The 19806-nt window shown below is 36.9% G+C and overlaps 1 protein-coding gene across 7 annotated transcripts in view; it reads left to right on the forward strand.

Annotated features, from left to right (window-relative positions):
• Positions 1-14692, forward strand: part of TBL13 (TRICHOME BIREFRINGENCE-LIKE 13) — a 123839-nt gene extending 109147 nt beyond the window's left edge. Inside the window, exons 6-7 of one of the 7 annotated variants that reach the window (XR_016362041.1) lie at positions 1523-1916; positions 13346-13717. Coding sequence is in view for 6 of the 7 variants with exons in the window: in XM_089818904.1 (XP_089675030.1) it covers positions 13346-13612 (267 nt within the window). In the remaining variant the exon portion in view is untranslated. Of the gene's footprint in view, positions 1-1522; positions 1917-13138; positions 13718-13959; positions 14114-14228 lie in introns of those variants that run through there. The other 6 variants (XM_089818906.1, XM_089818905.1, XM_089818909.1 and 3 more) reach the window with 6 other exon arrangements.
• The last annotated feature ends 5114 nt before the right edge of the window (positions 14693-19806 follow it).

Here is a 19806-nt window from a genome sequence, read left to right on the forward strand (position 1 = left end):
TTGACATGTCAGGAAATGAACACGCTACGAGTAAAGAGAAAGGATAACTCTTCAGCGAGATCAAATGAAGTTCCACAAACACAGGGGAGTGATCCACGATAGGTTCTCATTAGGTACACAACTGCGTGAAAAGAAATACCACGAACAGTAAAGACCATTCCTTGAACAGCAGACAGGAACAACTAACAGGGAATATTTTTGGTTGATGCAAGATTGCCAAAGAAACAAGATGCTCCTGCATCGGAATCAGAATTAGTTTAACTGAATTTTAACTTCTGAAAGAGAACATCAATCAAAACAAAAATAAGGAAACATGAATATTTCACTGTATCCCTGATATTCAAACTCTGAATGCTGAAAGAAGTTTATAGTTCTCTTATATTTCAAGAGCAATTTACCAGTTCTATTGGTAACTATAAGGGATCAATCTTATCTGTAAACTGGCTCTCTGCTAGGAACAAGCATATGTCACTGAACTTGCATACATCACACAGAATATTGACACATCAGTTGAAAATGCTTGCTGGAGAAATTTGTTGTGCGTTCCCTTCTTCAGAATGTTTTTGTCTGAACTGGCTCCTTTTGTGTATCATATATCATCTTGTATCTCTCTCTTCTTTTTGCATCTCTTATTTATATAGGAGCGAAAGGTTGTGAACGGACCAACATATCATTTCACTTAAGTAACTAACCTCTTTCCTATATTAACATTATTTTAATTGTTTATTATTTCGGCGTTGAGGATGGCCTTCATAAACTGACAACCATTTATAATTTTGTTGCACAGATTAATTAACTAGCTACTTCACGATATTCAAATATATCAAATGGTGGTAGCAACATAACCAAAATCCCTTCAGATCAAGTCTTTAGTTTTTTTAATCAATAAGAATTTAATCGCATCATTTAGAAGATGCCGTGTCATGTCCCCTTCTCAATTCTAGTTCCAGGCAATAGGATTAATCTACCTCCACATCCGGATAGATTAATAACTATTTATAACATGATGCTTTACAGTCACAATGGGGATTTAATTTAATTTATTCCAGAACTTTATTACAATGTGCAAAGCTAAGTCATTTTTAATGTTTTAAAGTTATTTACTTTATAAATAGCTTTAAGTGACTACAGGGCGAAAAATGACATTTAATCCCACATTCCTTACTCTTTGTACTTTCCCTCATTCCGAGGCTATATATACGGATTTGCACTGGGATTAACACACACAAGAATATGAATATTGAATGCTCAGATTAAATCACTGGTTGCTTGAATGTGACTGGAAATCTCTTAAGGACGAAAACTCTTGGCAGTACTGGACGTAGCCCCAGTCTCTTGCCATTTTGGTGAATTAAGAAGTTAATGCAGTGCAAAATCCAGAAGAAGTCGAATGAAGGTAGTTGGAATGAAATGCGACTAACTCCATAGATGGTTGCAGGTATTGAAGTAGTCAAAAAAAAACTTGAGTCTCAGGGTGTTGGTAGTAAAACAATATCCGCAGAGGTAACAAGGTTATTGACAGATTGCAGGCACAGGTTTAAGGACGTTTTTATAGTAGACAAGAAGAGCATTTTTATAAGGGCCGAAAGAAGGGAAACGGGCAGAGTTAAAACCATAGAGCAGTGGTCGCGAGTTCATATCACGTTATTTTTCTGTAGAAGATTGCCGCTTGCCATTATATACTGTGCACATTAAATCTGCGAAGCCTGGGCAGTTTGTAACTCGTGTCAAAATTAGACTATCATTAGCGGCGCGGGAGGTTCTGATATTCATGGTCGGAAGGAGTAAAACACAGTCGAAACATCTTATTATTCCATTGCGGGTGCGTGGTCAGTGTATGGTAAGCGTGGAATATACAGTCGATGGCATTCTTTTCCTTCCAGAACATTCAGCTTGGGCGGCACATCAGTTTGGAGGTTAGTCTTTAATAGTTAACAAACACTGAACTGGAATGCATAATGTTATTTTCAAACTGAAGCAATTACTGTCGTTCCTTGTTTTCAGTTGAGTATCTATTGATATTTGACCTGGCTTTATATAAACATATATCTATAACTGCAAAATACAAAGGGAATCACAACCCAGTTTCAGTATTTTAGCTGTATTACAATGGTGCCAACTGTTTGATGAAATTCCAGTGGTATAACTTTTAGAAGTAATATTAATATTCTGAGACTACTTCACAAGAACAGTAATCAAATTGCAAGAGAACCGTTTGACGAAATTCTTCTTATACTAGCCTATCAGCAATTGTTGAAAATTCCCCACAAAGAATATTACATGCCATCTCTGCCAAGAGATCACTGTTTTATAGATGAACCCACTGCATACCCTCGTTCCATCACCGAGTCTTCAAAATCAATATTCTCAGACGCATGCTTTCTCTTATGCCTTTCATACAGGAAATATATATCACAATGTTTGCTCCTATCTTTTATTCACCGACTTTAGTTTAATTGCTGGAACAGCATAGACTCATCATATCGATGACCTTTGTGATACTTATGTTGCTGTTTGAAAGATCAATCTTTGTATTTATTCTGTTTTCTCCTTGTCTTAAAAAGAATCATATTCTTATTATTCTTGCACATAGTTGAGAAGACGCTGCATGGTCACCATATGTTTGCCTATGTAAGACGTCAACTTGCCACTGATTATTCTGTTCTTCTTTCCTATATTGTACTCTTAAACAAATCATATCTCTCATTTACTATGTCATCGTTAATATTTGCTGATAATTATTGAACTGCAGTCTTCACATGGTAAAGGCTTTGTTTACCAACCCTATCTCCATGCAATGCATGCATATATGAATTCGCATACAATTGTTATGCTTGGCTTGACGATGTACATGTCAAATCTCTGTTTTCTTTCTGACTTATATGGAACTGCTTTCCAAGTGTATTCATGTGAAGCCCAATTAAACTACACCTGATGTAATTTGGCGGAAATTCCAAGAGGGGGAGGATAACCTGTCATGCCTGAGTTCATTACTTTGGTATTTTTGAATGCACTTAATTTTGATTCATCATTCGCTATTTATACAGAACAGTGTGGAAGTTTTTTGCGATATTAAAATCTCACCCCTTCTCATGAATTCTAATGCTTTTGAGATAGCCTGATCAATACTTTGGAAATGGTGATATTCCCTTTTCTGTGGAATGGATTCATGTCCTATGACCTTCAAGACAGTATTAACTTTTGCTTTGTAATTTGATCAAGGCACTTCTCTTTTGTTTGAGATGAAGACTCTTTATTACAATTGGTCTCCAACATTATTATCTGCAGGATAAATATATGAAATAAGTGTTCAGAATAAATTGTCAAAACAGTGATGACTTTAGGATTGTAATAATTTGTGTAATGATTGAGGTTTATTTAGCATGAAGAACCTCACTTAAGGATATGGGAAGTATGTTTAAATCTAATCTTAATGAAAATACAAATATTAGATAAGTTATAGGGTAAAAAGATTAAAAGAGACGCTCAAATGATCACCCTAATTTTTTGGAACTCAGGGCTCCATCAGCAAGAAACATCCCCAAAAGTTTCTTAATCTTGACCACAAACACTCACGCAATCAAACTCTGAGACCCAACTTCTGTGTTGAAAAGAAGATTTCTCATTTTTGCCAATTAATACATTGCCCTATTGCCTGACTATAACTATCCAGTACTGACTTCATAACCATTGCTTCCCTCATTGAAACCTCCCCCAAACATTAGGTATCATCCACGAACTGAAAATGAGTAGTAGGTTGTATACCTTGAGCTATCTCAACACCCTTCCATTGGTTCTGCTCCTTTTTTTAAGTAATCATTCTTCCCAGATCATTCCGTCAGAAGAATGAATAGAAAGGAAGAAAGCGGATCTCCCTGACAAATCCCCCTTGAAGTGAGTAAAAAGCCTTGAGAACTCCCGTTGACCAAAACTGTTGCTCTGTAACTTCAGATCATATCGTCAATCCAGAGGACCTATCTCTCATTGAAACCCAATTTTTTCGTTAACTTTGATAAAAAATTCCCTATCCATTGGGTCATAGGCCTTATGTACATCCAATTTGAGAATTATTTTCCCCTGTTTGCTTGATTAATGGATTGGATGGCCTCATGTGCCACAATGATACTGTCAACAATTGACCGGTTAGGAGTAAACTCACTCTGTTCTGGCAAAACCAGTTTGTCCAAAACCTTTTTAAGTGTGTTGGCTGCTACCTTAGTCATGATCTTGTAACTAGTATTGCACAGAGAGATGGGAAGAAAGTCCTCAAAGGATTCCTTCCGATTTCTCCTTTTTAGGAATGAGTTCCAGCAGAGTGTTGTTGAATTCACTCAAGACAAAACCTTTCGATTTAGATTCTCTACCATCTCTAGCACCTTGTTCTTAATGACATCCCAAATTTTTTGATAGAAGGCCTGAAAGCCATCTGGACCTGGCACTTTATCCCTTTTCATTCTGAATACTGTAACTTTTAATTCTTTAAGAGTGACTGGTTCCAAAAGCATCCTATTATCCTCCTCCAAAATCAGTTCTAGAATGACATCAATAACCAAATCATGCTCATCAAGCCTGTCAACCGCTTCCTTACTCCACAACTATTTAAAGAAGGATACGACTTCCATATTGATCACCTCCACCTCATCCGGTAGCATCCCTTGCCTCCCCTTGATTGACAGAATGCGATTAACACATCTTCAAGTGTTGACAAAATTATGAAAAAAACTGATGTCTGTGCCCCCTTCTTTCAGCCAGTCCTCACAGGATTTTTGTCTCCAGTAAATTTCCCCCACTGGAGAATCTCCCCATACTGGTTCAAGAGGTCCTTTTCAACTAGAGAATCCGCCTCATCCATACCATCCACCATCACCTTGTTGTTGGGGGCTGCAAGCTGACCTTCCAACATCCTGTTTTTGTCAAAGATATCTTGAAAGTGTTTGTTTAGATTTTGTTTCAAGAATTGCAACTTCTGGAAAAATTGGAAACTCTTGTTCCCTTTAACAAGTGGGGCCTGCCTCCACCATTGAGAAACCAGTTCAGAAAAACCCCTTTCACTAGACCACATATTTTTGAATTTAAAAGAACACTTAATTGGAAATCTTTTTGAATCACCAAAGAAATAGTGGAATGATCAAAGTGTAGTAACTCAGAATGTCTGCTTCAAAATTGAAAGGTAAAGCCTCCTAGTCCCCTCCAAGGAAGAACTTGTCTTGTCGCTCTGCAATATTTGAGAAGCCGAACCATTTGTTGGTCTAAGTAAAGTTGTCATTTTTTCGGCTTAACATCCCACAAACCATTGTTGGTATCCAATTGCTGGAAATCCAATTGAACTCTGCTCAATCTCCTCACACCCCCTCTTTTGTCAGCTAATTTTAAGGTCACATTAAAACAACCGGCAATGATGATAGTGCCCAGTTGCAAGCTCGCTACTAACTTGAAATCTCTTCCCATAGAGCCATAAAAATGTAAAGTGAAGCCACAAAATTAATCACTAAAGAACTTACTCTTGTCGATTGCTCAATTGTGAGACTACATCTATCTTGGTAGTTCTAATATTCTACAGAATCCACAAGCCACTTGATGCCCCCTCTGCCTTACTGGAAACTCCTGACCACCTTTGCCAAACGCCAAAGAACCATGCTGCATTCTCTATATCCAACTTTGCTTCTTGCAAACAAACCACATCAGGTCTCGCCTGATCAAAGCCTCTTTTGATTAGGGATCAATTGTTAGGGGCATTGCAAATCCTGGCATTCTACGAAATGAGGTTCATTGCTGCCCAAGAGAGAACAAGTGTCTCTTGGATTTGAGCTTACTCCGTCCTTTCATATTACTTGCATCCTCCTATAGTTGCTTATTCAATATTTTACCTCTAGAATTGTGCACACCTAGATTGGCCTTGGGTGTCTTGGTTTTTGAATGGCTTATGATTCTAGTCTCCACTATACCAATGCTCTTTGTGAGGCCTAAGTCATCCTCTGATGGCGCCATGTCCAAGGTCTCCTCATCGATGGGACAAGTTTCCTTGTTTACCAAATCAGCCCTAATCAAAGACATGAATTACTTTGAAAACCCCTTCAGAGGCATTGAGATCACCCATTGATCCTAACAACATTCCATCTGTCTTATGCTGAACCTACAAAGTATCCTCTATTTGTAGATGAGAGGAATGCATACCATCTGTCTCTAAGTCATGCAACTGGTCGGTCTCCCAATAAGACTCAAATGGTAACACGAAGGAAACACCACCCTCCAAAACTTGAGTTGGTTGGGACATGTTTTTGTCATTACTAGGGTGAGCACATAGCGGGAAACTACGCTCCCTTAGATTTTTAATGTCAGCTTGGTTTGACTCCCTAAGTTCTACATTATTCCTTACAACCTCAAACTGAGAATAGGCCTGACACTTTGAGCCTCTTGCCCAGATGCAAATATCCTTCCTTGTCTGAACTGTCTGATCTAGATGTGTGTTAGATCCTGGCCTACCATCCTGTTGCATGTGACCTTTTCGAGCCTACAACATCCTAGCTAATTTGTTCTCCAGGTGGTTACCTTTATGATCCACAATAAAATCACTTTCATTGTGTCGCTATGCCTTACATTTCTTAGTTTTCTTCTCAACCTCTTCAACCTCAATCTCTTGCCACCAATATCTTTCGAAAGTACAAATTTCAATAGCCCTAGGAAGAAGGGGATGGTATTTACATGCGATACAAATTCAGGCTTATATGCTAAAGTATTCTTCTGTGATTGCATCATCCGCCTTGAATCTTCCAAGTATATCACTCAGGGCCCTAAAAGTGTACTCATTTGAATATTCATGAGGCGGGTTATATAACCAAACCCAGTTTAGGACTTCCTGAATCGATGCCTGCTTAGGGTTAAATTTGGGAACCCAATCCTTAATATAGAAACCTATCCCACCCATGAGAAAAGGGCCATTATATGTTATTTTGTTTTTCTCTTGCTCACCCCCCACCACAACTAAGGAAAAAAACCATTTGGCAAAGACTTTAGGGTAAAAAATGAGACTATACTCATCATTGACCCATTTCTGATCACACAGGTATGATGACCAACTCCCATCCGCACTTCATAAAGAAGGCCCTTTCTTTGAAATTTCTAACCAAATCCTTCCAAGCCTCTGAATTTATCCTAATGTTCAGCGCTCAAACATCCGAAGTCACTAGATTGGTGATAGGTTTGCTAGGCTCACCCCTCGGAGGCCACTCCTTTTTTTCCCAAGTGTTTGAAGCCTCTTTTAAGACTGTTGAAGATCTCGGATTGCCTCCACCGTGACTTCTCACCACCTTCCCACTATTTTGAATAGAAGTTGGAACCAGAAACCTTAGCACCACCATCTTTTTGCCAGCCCCTAGAACTTCTTGGAGGATGCCTTGTTTGCCCCTGACCTCATCTATTCATCAGTCGTCTGAACTGCCAATCTTGGTAGCACCCACTAAAACCTCGACTAGGACCAGGAAACCCTCGCCAACAACCACTCTCCTTGCTCCGTTGTTTTATACTCTTCACAACAATAAGTTATTGGTGTAATTAATTTTTATTTTAAATCTTAAAAATCTATATTTGTGTAATGTTGGTAAGAAAGTAGTGGAGTAGACATATTCACCATAGATCCTACCACACTTCACTAAAAAGAGCATGTGAATCCCCAAACTGAAGGGTCATTGGGTAGGCTAAGACTACTATAAACAAGTAATGTCCCATTGGATAGGTACTTGTACCGGTAAAGATGTAATATAATTGCAAGATATATGTAATATATTAGGAGATGGTTCATGAGAATAGGGAAAATAATGTATTCACAGATAATAGAACGAGATGCAAGGATTTAGCATAGCTGGAAAAACCTAAAGAAGTGTACATGAATGATCTTTGATGTTTTAGTATTTTGATAACTAGTTAAGACATTGCTTAGATAACTCCTTGTTCCCTTTTTATAACAGAGTTTTGAGGCATAGTTTGCAAACTCTCCAAATTGCCAAATACTCTATTTTTTCATTGGGTGAGTTTTCACACGTTTAATTCTCGAATGTTTAATAGACAGAAAAGAGCATGGGTGGAAATGTTGATGCAAGTAAAACGCTGGTCATAATGCATTTTTTACATGTTTTTGCTATAAAACCGTGCATTTTCACTTTTGAGATGTCAAAAAAAATTTAATACATTTTTTGTAATTGAATTATATGAAAAAAAGGTTCTTTAAGAGATTTTAGTTTATTAGTACTTTCTAAATAACCGAGTTGAGTTTTCACATGTTTAATTCTCAAATTTTTAACAGACACAAAAGAGCATGGGTGGAAATGTCGATGCAAGTAAAATGCTGGTCATACTGCATTTTTCCCATGCTTTTGCTATAAACTGTGCATTTTTACTTTTGAGATGTCGAATTTTTATTTGATACATTTTTTGTAATTAAATTTTATGACAAAAAGGTTCTTTAAGAGATTTTAGTTTTTAGTACTTTCTAAATAGCCGAGTTGAACTTTTTGGCTTTCTAAGTTCTCTCTGAGTTGGAGTTTCTGAACTATGGACTTTGAGGCATAAATACAAATATTATTAGTGGCTCAAAACTTTGGTCTATTTTTCCACCTTTTTCATGTTAAAAATGCTTGCATTATCAGGACTCTGGTTAGGTTGTATTAAGGACATTAAGGATATACATAAAAATTAATATTTTTTAGGACAGAAAGTAGAAAAAGGTATAGAAAATTTCTGACAATTTCCAATCCTCTCCTTGGTGTTTGTTTCATTAGAGGGGTTTGGGTACTAGAAGGATGAACAATGGGAGATGGTGGGGGTGGGGGGTAATCTCCGAAAGGAAACCCTTAAATTTTGGGTTCAATAGAAAAGAGACCAAATAATACCAAATCAAACACATTCATGGACAAAGGAGATTAGAAGAACTCAAGAAAGACAAGGGAGCAGATTGAATTAACAAGGAAAGTGAACATGGCATTGCCAAATGGAAAAGAAAGAAGACAGGTAGAATGTTGAAAGGGAAGGAAGATACAAGTAATTGAAAAATGTGGAATAGAAAAGGGAGTGAATGTGTAAATGCGGGTGCTGCTGAACATGCCAAAGTGGAAAAGCATTTGAAAAGCTGAGGGCCATTTGAACACATGATGTCAATTACATTGTCACTATGATAGGGAAATAGACAAAAGTATGGCCTATGTTAAGGGCCTTGAAGAGTGACCACTGTATTGCTATTGGTGGAGGATATAGACAATCTACATGGAGAAACGAGATAAATGCTTGTGCATTGCAAAATACCCTTTGTACAACTATCCAGAGGACAATAGATAATTGAACTACAGAGAATGCAGAGCACTTAGAAGGCATTGTCATAGCTGAGATGACACAACCTGCTATAAATGCAAATTGTTTTTGACGCTTTCCCACAAAATGCTGGTCTGAGAAGCAGAGTTGTCCATTTTCCAGTGATGACACTCGTGATCTAGTTAAATGTTAAAGTGCACAATAGATCTTTTAGAATGCTCCACCACATTCCAAAAGTGACGACCTACACGGGAATAGAATAAGGCTGATAAGGAGAATTCCCTATAAGGGTGTAAGAAGATCAACGAAGATAGACAACTAGTTGTGGATGCTTCATATGGGAATATTTTTAAGAACATCGGGTGTGGATGCCAAAGAATAAGACAACAAAAACAATAAAAAAGACAAAGTTGTGGTATCAACTCACTAAGGGACAAATGCCACAGATAAATAAGAGAGCAGATTGAATATGATTTCTTCCTGCTTAACAAACAAAATATGATAGAATTACTGAGAATGGCAAACAAACTATCATACAGGTGCGAAGTTATGATGTGGCGAGCTTCTCTAAAGAGGTAGTCCTAATGCCAAAAAGCTTGGCCTCTTTGGTCTGATATAATGATTTGTTAGTTAAATTGAAACAATTGAGAAAATATTGGAACAAGCAAAAGCAACCAGAAATTATTAGAAATAATCGAAGACCAAAATTAGAAGAATGGACTTTACTAATCACACATATCTGAATAATGTTAAGGTGAAACATATTATGGTGGATTTGGGAGGAGATAGCAATATCATTCCAACAACCACTTGGGATAGAGTAAGCCAATCCAGGTTGGTCTAAACTCCATTTAATATAAGCTTAGTAGACGGATCATGAATGGTGATACTAGGTACATGGGAAAATGTAGCAGTAAACATACATGGTCTTGAACAACTAGCAGATTATGAAGTGTGCCATTGGCATTGTGGCTTCAAAGGAGTTCACTTTTGCAAATGAAAATAGTTTGATTCACAACCCCTTAGGAGATGGAGAAGATACATGTATGTAGAGGAAGTTCCTCTGAATAGAAATGAAGAAGATAAATCAAGAATCATAAGACAGAAGATTTCCACAATTTATGAGGTCGTTTTAATCTCCGGATCAACCATTGGCTCAGCCTCTGCGGCATAAATATAAATGTGGTGTTGCTGCTGATGAGGTTCAATGTGTGAATTTGGTTGGCAGATGATCTATTAAATGGAATACAATCTAAAAGGAGTGTCTTTGGTTAAGTGAGGCTTTTTTTGGATTTTCAAATTTGGTAACAATGTTCTCTTTTGGACTTACCTTGGGAACTTTATCTTCCTATTCTCTATTGTATTCCTCACCTTCTTGATATAACTCAGACCGTTCTAGCAGATGATTGGTCTAGAATTGCTGATTTCAAGCCTTCTCAACCGGTGGGTAGTCTGTATTTATAATTTATTCTTGGAATGTTATCATTTGTTTTCGTGTGGGGGATGATCAAAATGATCAGGCGTCCCTCTCTTCTATTTTGGCAGATTGGCCTTGTTATTTGAAGGGCTCAGGTTTTGACCTAAAGGGAGCTTATTCAGTTGCAAATGGTTATAAAATCTTAGTGTAGTAGTAGAATGTGTATGAGGCTTTTACTTTATTGGAAAAAAAGATGGAATTCTTGTTGTTTTCTGAAGAGTAATTCTTTTCTCTAGCTTCTTTCCCATAGTAAATGTATCATTTGGGATAACATACAAAAAAGGGTTTTTAAGGTTCTTCTAGATGGGTTCTGTGTGGAATCTGGATCTAGGATCTAGCGAGGAAAGTGTCTCATCTTTTCTTTCAAGGCTTCTGTTCTACAGGCTTGTGGAGGTAATAATGGTGTCATATTTGGAATCAACCTTTTGTTTGTGCTGCTTATATTTGAATTTTTCTCTACTTTGGGCCCATCTCCTATCTCAGCCTCTATACTTTTGGTTGCCTGGGATATAAGACCTTTCATCCTTTGGAAAATTTGGATAGAAAGAAATTGTTAAATTCTTCAAGGTTGATTAGAGTCTTATTGGGTATATCTGACAAAAGGTTTTAAATTTGGTGAAATAAACTTTATAGGCCAAATGCTCTTTGGATGTTGTTCTTTCTTCTTCTGATAATATAATTTTCAAATGTTAGATTTGAGGCAACTGACCTTCTCAACTAATCTTAACTCTAAAATTAGATCTTTGGATAAGGAGAATAGAGCTAGTAGATGGTTTCTTCCTCTTTTGGGATTGTATAAAATTAGTGCTGATGATTCTTCATGAGGTAATCCAAGAGTTGAAGGGATTGGTGGAATTGGAAGAAATAATATCAGTTTAGTTCACTTGTTCTTTCATCATCCATGTGGATTGTTACCAACTGTCATATGGAGGCACAAGTTGTCTTAGTGGCTATTTGAGAAAGCTTGTGAGGCATGTTGGAAAAATGTTATTTGTGAGATGGATTCAATGGTTTTGGTTTCCTTTTTGAAAAGGGGGAAAGCTTTTCTCTTCTTGGAGGTTGCCTCTATATGTGGAACCAATTATTTGTCTTTAATGAAATTTTGATTCCATCTCCTTTATTCATGTCTATTGCAAATGGAAGTTTGCAACTATCCTACCAAATTGGCTTCTGATGTTGACTGTAGCTGGAATGTTATGGAATGATGATCTCTTTCTTTAGCACATTCTTCACAACTTCTTTCACCCTGTGATTTTGGCTTATAGTTTATCTTGTGTTATGCTTGTCTCACTTTTTAGTTCTCTTTGAGGCTTGGTAGGGGTTGATCTGTAATAAACCTCATATTTTTATTCTCTAAGCTCTAATGAGAGCTATTGCTGTATGAAAATCTTTGTATAACTCTTTCAGCTTTCAAGATTAATAAAATTTCATTTTTTGGCCAAAGAAAAAACCAGACATTTAAGTGGGGTCAAAGAAGAGCTTCCTTCTTGATGCTATAATGCTGTATATATACAGAAATGAATTTGGGATATATAATTCATGTGGAGACTTTGGCAAAAGGACACATACCAGATCACTGCCCCTGCATCTTCTGGTGACTATGTAATATGCACATGTACACTTCACAACTTCTTACCTTTACACAAAATGGTGTCCTTGAGCCCTTTCTTGTACCTCCGTGTTCCCAAGTGACTATGGTATACAACCACACATCATTAAATCAATAATCTTAATAAAATTTATGAGATTATTAATACATCATGACACAATTTAATAGTGTGGCCCTCAATGACTTTCTATAATCGTAAAACTAAATACAGTATTCTTAAGTGCACATCGCACTCTAATATTAAAGTCTAGATTCTTGTAGTATTCAGTACACTGATCTGAAAAGAAACTGAAGTTGGCATTGTAAATCATTGTTTCTGGTTTCTACTAATTTACCTATAATCCAGGACATCATTAATTAATTGGATTCCAAATTACAAATATAGCTTTTCATAGAAAGCAACTGTATTGTCAGATTTTTCCTCCGTTAAAACTTTCCAGTTTTTGACATTAATGTAATTATGTTGTTTACAATAAAATATTATGCGTTTGATCGTAAGGGCTGCCACTGTTTGCTGAACCAGCAGTTACTCATTTTAGTTTCCAATGGTTATTTAGAATGTGGCAAGTTGTATCCATTAATTGTTTGTATTAATCAAGTATTTCAGTTTGTGTTTTTGACATTGGTATACTCTATAAATTAGTTTTAGATTATCAATTGAAAATGCTTTAGGATTAGACAATGGATATTGAAGGTATGATTTCTAGCAATTAATTCAAAGAAGTTCACTAGGCTATCAATCTATTACCCAGGAATTCAGGCTTCAGAAGTCAGTGGGGTTCACACTGCCATTTGTAAATGAAAGAAGGCCGTAGAAGTGCAGGATACCAGAATTCATATCAACAATTTATAAATAGAATCTGTAACCTGACATTTTTTAAATATCTTGATATTGTTGGGTGGAGTAAGCTTCTCATATATATGCAATGAGATCAACACCCAAATTCTTGGTTTTGCAGGTGGAGAAATTCTTTTCAGTAGAAAACCACAGTCCAAATATAGAGGCACGACTCGCAAACAGTCATTTGCATAAGGCATTAAAAGATTCAAGTTTTAATCTTTTGAACATTACATTTATGAGTGAATTTAGAGCTGATTCCCATCCTTCAACATCAGGAGGTAAAAAACATGAGGATTGCATGCACTGGTGCTTGCCAGGAATAACAGATTATTGGAATGACCTATTGATGGTTAGTCTTCTTAATGAAAGGACAAGGCTCTCCTGACGATTTCCTTTTTCTTCCCATTAGCATTTTTTCATTCTTTCCAAGTTACACCTAAAACCTCTCTTATTCTGTGACTGGATCAAAATTATGATATTTCCTTTCGTATTTCCTGTTCTTAAATTCTCATTTTTGTTTACTGTAAATATGTGAGTTATGTAATGATATGGTATGTCGTTTGATAGGAAGCTCTTAAAAAAAATTCTCGATTTTATTTTTCATTGGTTGGAAGCTTCTTAATGATGTTGCAGGCAGGAACTTTGAGGGATTTTGTATTTGATAGGAAGCTTATAAAAAAAAATTCTCGATTTTAGTTTTCATTGGTTGGAAGCTTCTTAATGATGTTGCAGGCAGGAACTTTGAGGGATTTTGTATAATTAAGGCTAGATAACACAACCAAAAAATAGATATGATGGCATGGTGATTCGCTATGAAGAACTCAAATTGTACCTTCTTTGGGGACTATTCCCATTATAGTGCAAGTGGTGACTATTTGTGGTGTTATATGTTTTCTTGTTGCCATTTTAGAAGCAGATGGTGTGTTTTGTAGTGTTTTGAGAAGCATATGTTAAAGTAGCTGTGTTGTGCATCACTAATGTTGCTTTTCTGTTGAAAACAGTTTTATTTATAGGTTGATAAGGAGTTAAGCGAGTTGAATTAATGATCAGCATTTTGTTCGAATTTATATATTGAGTTTTCAGCAATCCAAGTATATTAAGTTTGAGCAATGCAAGTACGCATGCTAGCAAAAGCATAGAATCAGAGAATTGGATACCGTTGAGACTAAATTTGTTCAAATTTATCCTGTGTGATATGACCTTGACAACTATTTGTGAGCTAGCAAATTTAATTGACGATTCTTTCATTTTTTGCAAGGTGGTCTAAAGCTCAGTCTACCACTAAAAATTGTTGAATTTTACTATTATTGCACCTTTTAAAATAATAGTGAATTGCAATTTGTATCAGCAAAGGTCACAGCGGCAGTATATCTGTAAACATCATCTCAACTACATCAAATTGTGAGATTATCTGCGATAAATTTAATTATGATCAATTCAACTACCTCTTTAGCATTGATAACAAGGATGTCATCTACATTGCAGGAATGTTATCCTTTGCATTATGATTATTATCTTTTCCCTTCTCCGTACGAAGTGGTTTCAAAGAAGATTTTTGCAGCCATTTTCACTGCCATTCAGAAAAAATAATTGTTTCTCTTGAAATCCAAATAAACTTCAAAGCCATATTGGTCCATAGATTGACATTCTTCTTGAAGAACAAAATAGTTCTTCCTGTTCCATAAATTCTGGAGTCCACATTCAGTGATGAATACTGCAACTTATGCTTTTGTGACTGCTCAACAAATGTGAGGAGGATCCGATGCTGTATTCTTCTGCCGGATCTTGCAGCGCCAAGGGAAAAGAAACTAAGCGTGTTGAATATGATATATAAAAGTCACCCATCCCTCCGCGCGCCCCCCCCCCCCGCAAAAAGAAAGAAAAGAAAAGAAAAACCAGTTGTGAAATAAAGAACTTTTAACAGAAATAGAGAATTTGTGGATGAGTAAAGACATCCTAGGAAGTAGGTGACTTTGAAATGTGAAAGCTATTAAAACTCTGTGTGTCTATATATAGTACACTCAAAAATATCTTAAATACTAGCACTTGTACTAATGAGGTGCAATAGTTACGCCGATAATTAGATATGGTTTAAAAAGTTCAGGGAATTGGAAATTGCTTTTGTTAGGAATAGTTATTTTGAATATACTTGATGCAAGAGAAAAATGGATATGATTAGGTGCTAAGATGAGGTGTGAATTTTGAGAGTAATTATTAGTTGTGTAATTGTTTTGATTAAGTGAAAATAGGTTTTGAAAGGACCCAAAACCTTTTAACAAAGGGCAAGAAAGAGATAACAATGAGGATCAAAAAACAACTGTGGAAAACCACCCAGCAAAACAGAGGGACACACCAAAGTTCCCAACAAGAGGGCAAACAACCCAAGAAGTTATAGACCATCAAGATTTACATTTTGGTTTAGCCTTTTGAGAACTTAAAGACATATCAAATGAAGGAATAGAGGATTTGCCTTTTTTTCCTTTGACTGATGTCCAACCATCCTCTACCTTCCCAGCAGCCTTCTGCCAATCCCAATTGACTCCCAAAAACCCCTCATCGACAGAGTCGGCAGCAGAAAAAGGGACAACAACAACATTATGATCCAAAGCCATCAAAGGGACAATAGCCAAATCAATAGAGACAACAGCAGTCGACAAGTCAGAAACAACATTATGATTCAAAACCGTCATAGAGACAACCTTTGAATCATCAGAAACAACAATAGAATCCTCGGCCAAAGAGAGATCAATATGCGAAGAGCTATCCGAACCATCCACCTTCGTAGAAACCTTATGAACTGTATAGTGATCATCCGAAACCCCCAACCATCAAGAAGGTGATTTCTTCGATCTAGCCTTGTCAGAGGAGCAACTCGCAACAAGATGGCCAGTCTTATGGCATTTCTTGCATCTGAAAGGAATACCCTCGTAATCAAGTAACTGAATCCAAGAACCAGTTGGAGAAGCCAATTTCAACATTTCTAGAAGCCCCTTGGATGTATCCATCTACACCAGGATGCGAGCATATGTTGTCCTAAAGACATGGGAAGAAATCGAATCAACCAATATGGAATCTCCAAGAGCATCCCCTATAGCCTCCAGGACTGAATCCTACCAGAAATGAAGGGGAAGATTCGGTAATCTCACTCAAAGAGGAATCTTATTAAAAGTTTCAGTAGTCAGATTAAATGTCAAAAACCAAGGTTTGGCCATCAGGAGGAACGTTTCCTCTCAAGAGAAACCACGACCTAGGATGGCATTTCTGTCATCAGCATTAGCAAATTTCATAATAAAAAAACCCCTTGCCATAGGGTAAATTTGCATTTCATCCGAAATGATTGGTTCCCAAAATTTGGAAATCCAAGCATGCAAATCTGAAAGAGAGGGCCAAAAACCCCTAAAACGAAAAATAGCAGCCGTATTGGGGTAATCCACCACATATGAGTTGATCTCATCAACAACATCTTGTTCAGAATGAAGCACAAGGGGATTACTAACCGAGACAGACACAACCAAATGACTGATAGAAGGAGCAAACGAATGGATGATAATATAAATATTCCTTTATATATATATGTGTGTGTGTGTGTGTGTGTGTGTGGTTGGTTATTATTTTATACTAACTAAATGATGGTTGAACCTTAGAGACATGTCTCTTCAAAAGGCATGTCTCCTCTCATACTTTATGAGACCCAAATCTGCATTTGAAACATATCTATTACAATGGCAATATAATTACATTTGCAGAAATTGATCCATGTTACTCAACATGGTATTAGAGCCTAGTTGCAAATGTAAGATTAAATCCTACAACGCTCACATAGATTATGAGAAAATGCACCAGACTGGTGAATCAATGTCAAACTTAGAATGGATAATGAGCAAATGTTTTGATTAGATCATAATCGGAATTCATCCATTGCATGTTATAGTTCCTATCACAAAGTTGTCGTCAGTTTCCATTTTTTTCCTTCTAAGCCACCATATTCGTCATATCCAATAACCAATGTTCAATCTGATGCTTCCAATGTGTATTATTATAATTCTGGGTATCCACCGCCTTGGGAGAATTATACCCCTCCTTCAACTGCCATAGGTACAAATTCTTGCAGGTCATTGCAAACTACAAGTTGTAGCCTCTATGGCGGGTGCAAAAATAAGAATGACAAATAGAATCAGAAGTTCTAGGAGGTCTATGCGTGCAGTCATGGTGTCAAGGAAATATAAATTATTTTACTCATTTGGACCACTTGCTTAGTCAAGGAGATTTTTTCATTACCTTCGTTAATATGGAAGGGAGCCAACGGTGTATGTTGGATGCGAATGAGAAATCAAGTAAAGTTTTTTTTATAGTCTTGGACAACTTCAAAGAAAAGCAAGAACACTGCTATAATTGTGCTATTTTGGAGGAGCATCTGGTCACCAATCTCACGAAGAAAGGTATCTTATTAAAGTCGCAACACACGAGAGGCATATTATGAACCCCTTCATCACCTTGATCATGGGAGATAAATAAAAATGGACGGGCTTGTGAGTTGAGTAATGGTTTCTTAACCAAACAAAGCAGGACAAGTATGCATTATAATGTTGGAACATGAAAATTGAATGGCTTATTTCAATGGTAGTCAAACTGCAAGGTGGGGTCGTGTATAACAAAGACAAGGACGTGTTGAGTTGTGCTACAATTATAAACTCATTTCAACAGAAACAATGAGATCATCGTAGACCAATATGATAGGGATTAAATCGGGAAGAAAATAAGATAGAACATACCCGCCACAATATGCATAAACAAATTCACATTTCCATAGGCCACAAGATAGGGTAAGCACGGGTTTGCATGTTGCGTGGACGCAAGAATCACCGAAGGCATTTGAGGTATGGAAATGATATGATATGATAGATTTTAATGACGTCCACGAGACTAAAGTAGTCTATGGGACCCATGCAATCACCCTCCCGAGTCAGGAGCCAAACTAGTTAGTTGCAAAGTTTTGGTTAACTTGTCTCTCCTTCTTTGAATTTTGATAATCAAATCCGTTGTTTTCTTCACTTGATCTTCCTCGAATAAATAGTTGAAGTCCTTGTTTTGCAGTATTTTTGTATAATCAGATCTGATGTCGTTGTAAGCCAGGCATTCCTTGACAAAGTGTTGCTCTGTCTCAACTGTTCCTGTATTATAGAATAAACATGTTCTGTCTGCCCACTCTTCCTTTGGAACTTGCCATCTACCAGTTTCACATTGCAGCTGATGTGAACTAGTTCTAAGTTGTGCCATCAACATTTTTGCTTTCCAGTTAATAGTTGCCCTTATATAGGCCTTTTCATCATGACTAGAAGTGGGATTAAATTCTTTAATGTAATAAGATTTTTTTCGCCCTATGTGTCATCCATAGAATATTGTGAAATTTTTCATTGACAAACTTCTTTATTTCTTTAATGTTATCCGGGCAAGTTTGGATGTTGATATCCCATTTTTGCATCCATTTGTCATTTTGTTTCATCCATGTGCTTTTTCGCCTCACAAGTTTTTCCTCTATTACCAACTTGGGCCAACAATGTGTTTCTAGACCTTGGGTTTTCTTTAAATAGCTTAGCATTTGGATCAATGCGACGGCTTCTAATGGAAAGGAACCCACCTCCGCCAAAAGGATTTCATACGGAACTGTGGTCTTGACTTTAAGATTGCATGTGATGAAGTGTTTTTGAATTCTTTCTACTTGTCGCCATTTCTGTTTGGACATACTACTGCCCCACACTTCACATCCGTATAGAATAACCGGAGTGACCAGCAAACCAAACAGAGTTTTCATGGTCGTCCAATCCCATAATTCTGCATTCCTACACTTGTTTTGTAAAGAGTATAACGCCTTCCAGCCCCCTTGGATCCTTTTCGATCTTCAAGTATCCCAGTTGGGTTTGTTATGAAAATCGATGCCCAAGTATTTGTACTCTTCCACAATCTCAAGGGGGCTATTTTCAAACAGAAACTTGTCTTGTATGCCCCTATTCTTCTTTAGTGAGAAGATCATAATTTTGGTTTTGCTAGTGTTAACTTGCATTCGTACATCATGACAAAAAACGACGAGGGTGGTAGAATCCACTTTGGAAGCGGTGAATAAAATGGACGATGTAACAAGGGAACACTCATATATTGGACACGTGGATTGTATTGGACTTTAACATTACTTTTGGTGCTACACCAGATCCTCAAGAATTTATCTTGGTATCAATGGTTAGGATGACGTGTCTTCTAAAAAGAACACATAACAAATCCGTTACACATTGAGATAATGCCATAATGAGTGAAGGATAGAAGTGTCAAATATGTTTACTACAATTGACATTCAATATCAAAGTAGAATGAATAGCAAGGTGGCCACCACATGTAAAGGTTTGGAGATTCCAAAGGGATGTGGGATCCACCATCGAGTAAACAATGTAAGGAACCCTCTCTTGTCATCTATTACGTGGCACAAGATCTTCAAGATAATCACACATAAATATTTTAATATATTACGAGGTATGGTAAAGACTTTGGGTACCAACGCCATTAAGATAAACTTAAGAGGTATATTTT

Source organism: Cupressus sempervirens, chromosome 3, assembly GCF_028749045.1.
Source record: "Cupressus sempervirens isolate cs-2001-9-10 chromosome 3, ASM2874904v1, whole genome shotgun sequence".
Taxonomy (NCBI): domain Eukaryota; kingdom Viridiplantae; phylum Streptophyta; class Pinopsida; order Cupressales; family Cupressaceae; genus Cupressus; species Cupressus sempervirens.